The 12,255-nt window shown below is 34.6% G+C and overlaps 1 protein-coding gene across 1 annotated transcript; it reads right to left on the bottom strand.

The window, feature by feature from the left end:
* Window positions 1-1,237: 1,237 nt before the first annotated feature.
* On the bottom strand, window positions 1,238-1,679 carry LOC112203028 (60S acidic ribosomal protein P2). Its single transcript, XM_024344058.2, has one exon. The coding sequence runs from the start codon at window positions 1,653-1,655 to the stop codon at window positions 1,332-1,334; it is 324 nt and encodes a 107-aa protein (XP_024199826.1). The 5' UTR covers window positions 1,656-1,679; the 3' UTR covers window positions 1,238-1,331.
* Window positions 1,680-12,255: the final 10,576 nt, after the last annotated feature.

Raw genomic sequence — 12,255 nt, 5'->3', positions numbered from 1 at the left:
TTATTTGGATCAATTCAATCAGACAAAAATATGGCAGTTACATGATAGTTCCTTGATGCCTCATTTGCCTTGTCTATATAAGGAGATTAAACAGCCTACATTGATCCCTGCAAGAACACTACACACACTCAAATAATTGTTCCATCTAACAATTGAGATAAAGAGTGGATCTTGGAGAAGCATCATGGACAATGGCACTCCATCGTGTTAGTATCACATGCTCTTATAAATCTTGCTTTAAATTTACATTTATTTTATTACAGATTATCCTTATCATTTATTATTCATGTTGCTGTTTAATAACAATCTTGTATTTGACATAGTCATTATCTTACATATGAGATTATCGTGTTATAGGATTGCAATGATTTACGCATCCTAGCTTAGGATCAGAATACTATATTAATCCTATATTTGTCATATTCATGTAAATCTGCAGACATTAGGATAGATACATTGTTGCAGTCCTAAACTAGGATGCAACTACTACATCACTTCTAATATGCCAATTATAGTATATGAGTTTTTATGTGATTATTCTGAGATATTTCATTGCAGTCATTTTGTGTAACCTCTAACACGAACCTCATGTTTGAAAAATTTTATGATTTTAACATTAAAGCTACTTGAAACTATACATATATAGGGCACTAATTCTATGAATGGAGACAGACGGTGAGGTTTAAAGTGAGAAAGTTTGGTTCCAAAATTTAAACTATTATTAGCCGGTCAAATCTGATTGACTATAGAGAAAAATTTCTCCAACTGAAATTAACGTTTTGTTTTAATTTGAGCAAAACTAGATGAATTTGAAACTATTATGACTAAGAAGCTTACCTAAATGTATGAATTCTCCATCTATCTTTGTATCTATTACAGCAAAGAGTAGACGCAAAAGCATACGATTCGAATAAGTTCTACATTTATATCACGAAACAAAGAAAAACTAGAGAATTAGCAGATGAAGTGAAGCTCAATGGAAAGACTCATTGTCTGCAATCATAGTCACCATAACCATACAGCATTCGCCCCTCAAGAAGCTTTTCTGATCAAGGACCCGAACCAAATTCCTACTCACCCTTCTAATAAATAATCAAATCTAAACAAACCAAAAGAGAAAACTTGATACTATAACAAGGTTATATAACAGAGATAACCAAAAGATTTTGTGTAGCACTAGAAAAACAAGAGAAGTACAACAGAGATTTCTATAATCTTTGGTTTTTCCTTTGATTTATTGAATACTTGAACTACAAACGAAGGAGATGTGCTAGCACTATCCCAAATTTTGAAACATAAAGGAATAACAAAACTAAGAAAGCAAATATGTTTTAGTTGTCGGGGCCAAAGAGATCGAAAAGAGGTTCATCAAAGTCGTCCTCCTCTTCTTCAACCTTCTCTTCCTTTGTCTCCTCAGAAATAGCAGGAGGAGCTGCAGCACTAGCGTCACCGCCAGAAGGCACAGATGCCAACTTCTCTTTTCCGGATGCAACTAGCTCGGTGATATTTTTTCCATTGACTTGGGACAAGAACAACTCGATTCTGTCTCCATCAACCTCAGCTCCAACTGATTCGATAAGTTTCTTCAGATCATTGGCAGAAGGATTGGTGTTCCCTCCCAATCGAGCTAGCATGTAAGCAGCAATCACCTTCATTTTGTCTAACTTTTGGTTATTTGGTTTATGGAGTACTTAAATTGTGAATTACAAACTAAGCCGACGTGCTTTATATAGAGTACTATCCCATATCTGAAAGGAAAATCAATGATCGATCCTAAAACATTAAAGAAAGCAAATCCTTTTCCTTGTAGGATAAGAAGAGGAAGGAATCCTTGACCAAGTTATTATTATTCTGGCTAGGAAAACAAAACCTAGATCAAGTAGGAAACCAAATAAAAAGTCTACAGAATCGAAATCAGGGAAATGTGAATAATGGGCTCATTCTCTTCTCCGAGTAGGAATAGAACTCCCGCTCTTTAAGATCTGGGTTCAGAACCCAATTCCGGACATGAATGAATAACCATGTCTCTTGAAAGACTAGTTATCTCCGATCAGAACCCGAACCGCTCCCCACCGGCGCCGAAGCTCCGATTGGGAGAGATAGATCGATGTGGATCACGAGATCCCGACTCATGGTGTCGATGCCAACATGTTTGTGTCACCTGAACAAGCGCTGAAGAAATGGGAGGAAGATGGAAATAAGACTCGGATGGATCAGAAGAAGAATTTAAACATTGTGAAGTTTGTATGAAGGACGAGGAACACTGGCTGGTCATTTGATTGCCCGTACTTAATTGGAGTGTATTCCAAACCCCAAGGACACACCTGTTGGCGAGTAGAATTAAAATTATCACACCTGTTTTCTAATATATAAATAAAATTTCGGGTTGTTACAGGTAGTCATCCATCTTTTGACGTGTACGGGTATCGTTTCCGGTTGCATTGCCTACCATTAATTCTTTTTGGAAATATGTGTACATAATCCTTTTGTTTTTCCAGTGTGAAAAAGTGCTCGAACTTCAATAGAAGAATCGGTTAAACCCAGGTCATCTTTCAATGCCCTGTCAATTCAACGGGACTGATTTTTGGAGGCCTCTGATTATTTACTATATACTAAAGGAGAGGTGCTGCTGTTACTTAGAACTGTTCCTAAGTGCTGTTGAAGTGACGCTTTTGCCCCTGATCCTTTCCCTCAATTACAGGCTGCCATTCTTCTCATTCGATTGCTATCGTTCTTCTAGGGCCTTCTCATGAGATCATCGGCTTTGGTGTTTCAGTACAGACAGAGACAGTGAGAGTGAGAGTGAAGAGTGGAGAGGAATAATAGAGACCCCAGTGCTCACCACGATATCAACTATTGAAGCTTCAACGTGCTAGAACTAGAAGGAAGGAGGATGACCCGTATGAGAATATGGATGCCAAAATCAACTGGGCTTTATAGCAGGCCTTCAATTTGAAGCTTGATTTCAGTGAGACTGGGGATGATTTTGTTGTTTTTCCAAGACTGATGCTCAGGTATATGTGGTTTTCCATTTTTTTTTTTTTTTACTTTGCTTTCAGTTATGATCCCCAATTTGATGGGGTTTTTTTCTCTATATTTTGCAGGTATCTTGAACAAACAACTAATGTTTTTGGTTCCTGGTAACCGTTGCTCTCTGCTCCTTCCTTTCCCATTCCCATTTAACTGAATTTTGTTTCCCAATTGCATATTTTCTATTTATTTTTTCCTGTCATCACTATGGATTATGCTTTAATTTTCATGGATTCTCAAAGAAAAAGAAAAAAGGTAGTGCTCTGGAGTTTCATTTGATTTGACACGCAAGTAGTAGAGTTGTTGAGAATTGGTTTCTACAGTTATAGCTTTTTGCTATATATGGTTAGTTGATTTTTGGAAATCAATATCAACTATAGTAGAATTGTATTGGACTGTGATCATTCAATTATGTCATAACATTATAATTGGGAATCATTCCCGGTGGCATGTTAGGCTCTGGGAGGTTAATTAATAATATGTAGTTGTTATGGCCTCATTAAGTAACTATGCTCTCGAATTGGGGGTTTTTGTTACCCATTTCTAAATACACTATATGCTGTCAGTTTAAGTTTTGATGGGTTTAGGGATGAGATGAGATGGATTATATGCCTCTGTTGACATTGTGATACAAATTTTTAACCAATGTTAAAACTTTTGCATATTTCCTCTTTAAACAAAGCGACAATCAGAAAACTATTGGAGAGAAATTAATCGGGTGCGGTTGGATTCATATATGCAAAAGCTTAAAACTTCTTTAACAATTGAGCATATTTTGCTGCTGCTTCTTTGTTAGTTATTCATATATGCCTCTGAGCATCGATTCTTCATACTATATTCATACATGCCTTTGTTCTTCTGCTGCTGCTTTGTTAGTTATTTTGCACTATCTGAATCTCTTATTTTTATTCAGGTATGTACTAGAGAAACTCAAAGACGGTTACATTGAAGGATTTATAAAAACTGGTTGCAGGTAAAACCCTCCTTTGATGCTCTTAGATATTATGGTGTTGGCTTCTCCAGTTCCGAAATCTGTTATCGATATTCATGTACAATTCTATTTTATTCTCAATGAAGATATGCAGGCTCTTTATTGTTTTTGGACCTTGGTTCATATAGTATTTTCACAATGTATTGCTTATACGTGGTATTTTGTTAGTCTATGCAGTTCTCTTTATTCTTTGTAGCTTTTACACTGTTTTATTTTGTCTTTTTTATTTATTTTTGGTAAACTACAGCTCCTACATTTTGATTGTTAGTCCCCCAACAATTTTTTCAAGGTCAGATTTGATGCCATGTTCAAGGTCCTGTCTCCCTTGAGTAGAGGAAAAAGTGACCTTTGAGCATGTTCATGTATTTTTTGGATCTGTGAAAATTTTTGTTTTTGTTTTTGTGTGAATTTATTTCGCTGACTTTTATTTCAATTTTGAATAGGTGGAGTTTAGAGAGAAGTACAAGAAGGAACATCCCAGCAACAAATCGGTCAGTACTATAAGTGAATCTCATTTCCCAGGGCTACATGCTCAATTCTCCCGACTTCTCCTTGCTGTGATTATTTTAGTCAAATTTTGAATGATTTTAATTGTTATATATCTTCTTTTACGGTATTGACCAGGTTGGTAAAACTGGTGATGGGTTTTTAGGCTTTTCTTTTTGTTAATTGCTGGAATATTCTCCAATAGTTTTTTGATTGTCGCTTTTTGGATAAAAATTATATAGGAGAGGGCTCCCTACCCGGCCAAGGCAGAGAAGAGAAAGGTTGAATAGAACAACATGGAAGTTTATAACAAGAAACAAGTAAGTGTTTCTGTTTTAATTGTTAATCTCTGGGAAATATTGGTATGATCACTGAACACTGTACAGTTGTCAAAGCAAATTGGTTTTGTAGTTCTCATACCAAATTGGTTTTAGGTACAGCGTTATGTTAGAATTTGAACTTAATGATTGTCCCCACTGAAAGGGTTAGACAAGCTAGAGGTTCATCCATGAGCTTAAAAATTGCACATTAGGTGTACGATGAAATGCCTAGCTCGCACATTTCATTATGAATGAATGGAAATAATGACACTCACATTTCAGATTATCACAACTCCTTTGTAAATGACATTGTTGTCACATAGACTTGGGATTAGCATTGAATTCACTTAAACTTATTTTCTTTTGATATTGTCATGTGCCTAATGCTTTTATCGATATTTCGATTCTGCAAATTTTACTTTATGGCTTTGGGGTGTTATAGGTTGTTTGGGGCTTTACTTTGAACAGATACAGTGTAGTGTGATTTAAGACCCTGGGTATGGACTGGCGGGACTTATAGTTAGATGCATTGATCTTAGTTTAACTTTGTGTTGCATGGCATGGATCAAGTCATAGGCAAGAGCCTGTTTTTTGGGGTTAATATGCATGTCATGTGGTGTAGTGTGATTTAAGCCCCTGGGTATGGACTGGCGGGACTTATAGTTAGATGCATTGATCTTAGTTTAACTTTGTGTTGCATGGCATGGATCAAGTCATAGGCAAGAGCCTGTTTTTGGGGTTAATATGCATGTCATGTGTGCCTGTGTGGTGCAATTTATGATTTATTTTGTTTTTGTTTGCTTTTCAAGAAACGATTTGGTGGAAGTTGTATATGTTTTTGTATTTGTAAGTTCAAGTGAATAAAAGTGGTCCTTATATATAGGTTTTCCAATTAAATTATCAGTTGATCCATATGTGAGAGTTATAATTGCTCTCCACTATTTTGACTATTAGTCTGGAATTGCATATTTTTTTGTTTTTCAATTTTTTTTTTCTGAACCCTGAAGGTAGACGTTGAACTTTGAATAAATCGAAGAATTGTTCCCAACATTGTTGCTTCACAAATACCACCCATTGGAGTGCAATTTAACTACCACTTGCATAAAAAAAAAGAAACCAGAGGAATATATCATCCCCCATTTACATACCTGGCTCACACTTAAGTTCACTATTTCCTTCCATTTTTGTTTGCAGGTAATTGTGTGATAGAGTAAAAGCTTGGTCCTTTAATGTATCTGATAGCTGCAAAGGTAAATGATCTACGTCCTTTAATATATGTAATTGCTATGGTGCATCAATGCAGGTGCAGCTAATGAAAGACTAGACAATGTGTTAGTCAATCTTACCGATCAGCGAGGAATGGTTCTTCCTTTTGAACCCCTCTCAGTTACATCTGATAAAATTAGATATGCTGTTGACATGCCATACGTACCTTCAATTCATTTTTTGGGCATTTCTTTTGAAATAAACTTGATCTAAGCAAGGCTTCAAACTCCTAAATCTGATTCTCAAAGTCTAGATCTTTTGTTGCTTTTGGTTTACTTGCGCACTGCAATTGGACCAATTTAGGAGTGGACTGCCTTCTGTGTAATAAAAAGTTTCTGGTCAAGGTAAATGTTTTGATGCCCTTGATTAGGTTTCTGTGGTTGGAGATGGTCAATTTCCCTAAGAGTTATTTGATTTAGGTCTAAAGTTGTTATCTTCATGTGTGTGTAGTTGCAAAGTATTTTAATTTTACTTGCAACTTAACCTATTGTATATACTGTCCTTCTCAATTTTTTATGTCAGTAGTTAAATATTGGCGAAAGGAGTAAGGAATCAGTAGTTGTGCTAACATGAGTTTCATTATTTAGATTTATGTTTCGCAAATTGAGATATTGAAATGGATTTGCTTCTTCTTCTTATTTAATTATGACTAAATATTTACAAAAATTCTAATTCCCCTTGCACTATTCATCGGTTTAAGTAAGCTAGCTATATTGCGTTTATGTTGCACAATTCAAACCCCTGCTCCATTTTCATACTAGAAAATGAATGCTCATCTTGAACCTGGGATCTGAACTCAAGCTATATTACAAGCTATGTTACACATTCAGGTTTCATTATTGCGTTTATATGCAATAGGAACATTAGCATAATAGTTTTAAGTATAGCCACAAGGTAATATCTTCCCCCATTTTTATCTGCAGTGCCTATATATTTACTCTTATGACAAGTTAGATCAGAAATTAGTATTGTAACAATTGACTATTTTAAGTTGTTGATAAATGTTGTTGTTGTTGTTGTTTTTTTTTTTTTTCTTTCTGAATTACGGTGTTCTGTGTACAGCAACTACTCCATAAGAATTGCTTTGTTGGATGCAAAGTCCTTTCAAAAGGTTTGTTCTGCTTCAAGTTGTCAAAAACCAAGTGAATCATGTAATTCTATTCTGTAGTTTCAAAAATCATGTAAAATAAATGGCAGGCAAGAATTCTTCCGTCATAAGTAATGCATTGGTTTCTGGCATTATTGATCGAGTGAATTTGTTAAGTGATAAGTATTTTATTTATTTAATTTTTTTGTTTTTTCTTTTCTCTCTCCTTCCTTTGTAGGTTTATGCAATCTGGCTTTTGTACAATTCTAGATAGGATAATTGTACAAATGTTTCTGATGCATGACTTACTTCATACATACTTCTGATGCTTGGAATCGAAAAGGGATACCACATTGTTTGGTCTTTTATTGGGTGTATAGATTTCTGTCTTTTATCATTTTTGAATTGAATTTTACAATAGACCAAGTACTTTTTAACACACTACTATGTTAAGATCATCTGTTGTTTTAGATGATCAAACAATAATGAAGACATTAAATGGAGTTTCTATCGCCCTACTTGAATCAAATATGAAGTATATGGTTACGATTCACATCCCGCAGCAAAGCGCGGGCATTGTTGCTAGTAACTCCTGTTTAACTATATATCTCTTAAAAGCTGTATAGAAATAATGTCTTTCTAATGCAGTTGGTAAGACCTCGATCTGCACAATTAAGAAGCATGTATTCTTTAATCATTCACATTAGTGTTGTTATCAAGAACCGTCTGGTATGAGCAATTTAAGTACTCTAAAAGCTCCTGTGATAATGTTTGATATATAAGTGGTGCAAGCTCTTTCAGAAACTATTTATAGTATGCAAGGTGCTACAACTTTACAACAAGGGTCGTTCAACCAGAAAGTTTCAAGATCAATTGCAATTTTTGGACATATATGGAAGTTGCGATGCAGTTTGGAAACCAGATTTCTTATACAACTTCTTATATGCTTCAAGATCTTCCTCAGTGAACCAAGGTGCACTATGCACAATAGAGCATCAAGAAATTCCAAAACATGCTCTTCATTGCCAAACTCATCTTTAAGCTATCGACCACAGCAATCCTGAAACATGCTTGGCTCTGTTATCTGCATAAATTAGTATATGAAGTTAGTTTTCAAGAAGCAATACCATGAACGGACAAGAATTTCAATGTATTACTATTAGAATACCACTATTCTATAATAATATACATATGTTTGATGGTTCAATTGCTCACAATTAATGTGTTTGGCTCCAAAGTCTGAAGGGGAAGAAACCATCAATTGAAGCGATTGAAAATGTGTCAGAGCGAGGGAAACGATCAGTTGAAGCAATTGAAAATGAGGAGAAAATAGCGATTAAAGTAGTTGAGAAGGAGCTGGAGAAGACGCAAGCTATTGAAGCAATTGAAAATGAAGAAGCAGAGAAGGCACAGACTACAGAAGCAGTAGTTGAGAATGAACTGGAGAAGATAGAACCTATTGGAGTTGCCAAGAATAAACCAGTGAAAGAAAATAGCAATTGAAGTAGTTGACAAAGAAGCAGACAACACACCTGAAGCTGCTGAAAATGAGTCAGAAATACAAGCTAGTGAAGCACGTGAGAAAAAAGAAGAGGAGAACTTTTGAGAAAGAATCAGAAACACAGGTTACTGAAGCATGTGAGGATAAAGAAGCAGAGTCGGTTGAAAATGAACCAAAAACACAAGCTACTGAATATTAAAGAAAAAAAAACACGCACACACAAGCATCAAATGGAACAACTTACAAGTTATAGTTCATCAAACCAAGTAATCTTGTGGAACAAACCTTCATGAATGATTGGTGTTATGTTAGTTGGAGATTAATCAATTACAGTATGTGAAGTTACTGTTAAATTGGACATTGTATGTGGAAAGTTATAGATCTTTGGTTTCTATTATAGCAAGAGTAGGAATGACATTAAGTGCCAATCAACCCCTAATGCCTTCTTAGTCTTGGTGATGAGGTCCAACTCTTAAAGCCACTGTGCAGACCTAATTCGATTTTCTCTCCAATACAGTACAGCTACTGCTACTATCACCACCATCAAGAGAGAGACAGCAACCAAAATATAGGGAGTCTGTGCCATGGTTAATTTGTTGGGTGACTTGGTCAAGGAGCCTATGGGAGAAGGATGCGTGGATTCTTTGGATTTTGCATAACATCATTTCTTCTTTTTTGTTTTTGAGAAAGATGTGCAGAGTTGCAAGCAAAGTAGCAAACTCATATACGTGCAATATTTTAAGTTTCTTCCAATATCTCATTTATTTGTGTTTCAAGCTGGCTCGTTGAATGAATTTTTCTTCATGTTTGGTTTTGACGCCACAGTAAGTATGATATATTTGATAGAAATTGTCATGCCAATCTTACATTGATATATTTGATAGAAATTGTCATGCCAATAATCTTACATTGGTGTTCACACCAAATCTTCAAGTATGGGGTACGCATGATTCATTTTTTCTGTTTTTTGGTCAATTGCGCATGATTCATTAACACCAATTCAGGGTATACGACACCTGTAAATAAGGTACGTTAATATAGTTTTCATAATCTGGACATCTGAGCCTTTTGGTTTTCTGTTAGAAGTATTTTGAAAGTTTGAATTTGTACCAAGACATGAAATTATTTAGAATGTTTCACTGATTCACTCCATCAAATACATAAGGTGGTATTGAGAACTTGAGTGTGTTAGTGTCAATGTGGTGGAGGCATGGTGTGGGGGTGGTCAATTCTAGACCTATATATCATTAGGACAATTAATTCGGTCATTAATATGGCAGTTATGAAATTAACAATAATTACGGGCATAAATATGGTAATAAGTGTGCACAATTATTAAGCGTCATAAGTGCAGCAATGATTTCATTATGAGTGCATGAGTAAATACAGTCATAAAACTTGTTGCCCAAATATGTTATTGTTTATATATATAAAGAAGGCTCGACATCCAGGTAATGCATTTCATTCTGACTTGTTTTACTACACTTGATTGGGAAATATACTAACTTAGGTATTGAGGGTTTTCTGCAGGTACCCCATCTTCGAGTCGACAGTTAAACATTAGTTAACAAGTAAGGGAAACTTCTCAATTGTTTTTTGTCAGCTCCCACTCTAGTCTGTATTTATTGGTGAATCAAAGTCCAATCGAAAATTTTCACCACCATTTGTCCTCTGCTGTGGTAATGGTGTTGTTATCGATGTAATAGTGCTGCCTAGGGAAAGAATTTTGTCTGAATTTTTAAGTTTCAAAAATTATACTTTTTGCTAACTTTTTCTTGGACAAATATTAGAAATGATCCCCTCTGGATTGCGGTCATGTTTATTCTTGCCCCTGTGGTTTTTAAAATGTCTAATTCTAGTCATGTGGTTTGCGAAACCAATTAATGTTGGTCCAATAGTTAACTTGCACTCAACTACATCAACAAAAATTGCATTTGCACATCACTTAATGGGTAATATGTCATTTCATTTTTTTTCTCTTCCAAAAAGAAAAAAAGTATCTCCAAAAAGCCTCAAAACTTCTGAAAATTCAAGCAAAGGTTGAATCGATCACAACCTTGCAACTAATTAATTGCGTGATGAAATACTTTTGGCTTGACAATGGCTCATAAACGAGACAAATTTAGTAGAGGGTCTTATGACCCATGATAGTGTAGGAGTGATCGAGTCAATGATAAAGTCAAAGCTAAGGTCAACACTCGAGTCAATGATCAGGACATGACAATTTCAGACTCCACGTGTAGGGCTGAGATTGTTTTGCAAGAAACCAATGTTGGAATTAGTTAGCCATGCTTAACAGAAATTAGTTATAATTAGGCTGCAATTAGGGATGTAATTAGTTACAGTATGTTATCGTCCTTTATATATAAAGGCATGTGTATTAGTTGTGTAATTCATTAACTTGGTTCATATACTCTCGCAAGCGTACGAATTGTTGTCAACTAAGGGAAGTATTTGAACCTTGATTATAGGGGCGGAGGGAGGCAGGGGCCCAGTGGGTCCTGTGCCCCACTCAGTTTTTGTGAAAAAAATAATATATATATATATATATATATATATATAGAGTATATTAATATTATATTACAATCTGATTTTGTTATATATTGTTAAATTAATTTTTAACTTTGGCTAACGATGATGGACTCACGTGCTCCTTTTTTGGATCTTTTTTGTGAGATAATTTGAGATGTGTTTGGTACTTTGGTACTTTGGTAATTTGAGATGTGTTTGGTACCTTGATAATTAATCATTGTAAATATTATATAATATTTACATAATATTTTTCTTTTTCAAATATTTTTAACATTAATAATATAATATTTACATAATATTTTTCTTTTTCAAATATTTTTAACATTAATAATAGAATCGGTTATAGTTAAGGACTCCTATTTCCATATCACTTATAGATTTTCAAGTCTAATACAGATACTATTTAAAAAATATTTTATTATATCAATAACATGTGTGTGTGTGTATCGTCAAGTAATGATTCTCAATATTTTCTGCTATGAACGAGTCTTCACTCGTTTACATAGTCGAATGGGTGACAAGTTTATGAAGCATAGCTTGATTTCATATATTGAGAAAAAAAAATTTATTAGTATAAATGATGAGACTATTATGCAACGATTTCAAAATATGAAATCTGGTCGAGCACAATCACCATTGTAATTGATAGAAATTACATTTAAAAATTTTGTGTATTTTTATAATATTAATTTTTTGTGCCCCAATAAATTTAAATTCCTGGCTCCGCCACTGCTTGATTATCGTACCTCGGGGATTAGGTGCTGGACCTAACCGAGGTAATTGGTGCTAGAATAACTTAAAAGCATACAATGAAAAAGATAAAAAATAAAAATAAAAAAAATATTCACAAGACACCAAGTCTCAGCAATGCTCGGTTTAGCTCACACTAAGCCTAATCAAAGCCACTAACTTATAGCCCAAATGAGTTGTGCACAATGGAAGGTAGAATTTTGTTTGGGAGTTTTGAATTGAGAATTAACTAAATTAAATGCAAACTAAAATAAAAGCAAACAACTAATTTTCAAGCAAGAAATTAAATTTG

Source organism: Rosa chinensis, chromosome 5 (assembly GCF_002994745.2).
Source record: "Rosa chinensis cultivar Old Blush chromosome 5, RchiOBHm-V2, whole genome shotgun sequence".
Lineage (NCBI taxonomy): Eukaryota > Viridiplantae > Streptophyta > Magnoliopsida > Rosales > Rosaceae > Rosa > Rosa chinensis.
This window is presented reverse-complemented; position numbering and strand designations above follow the sequence as displayed.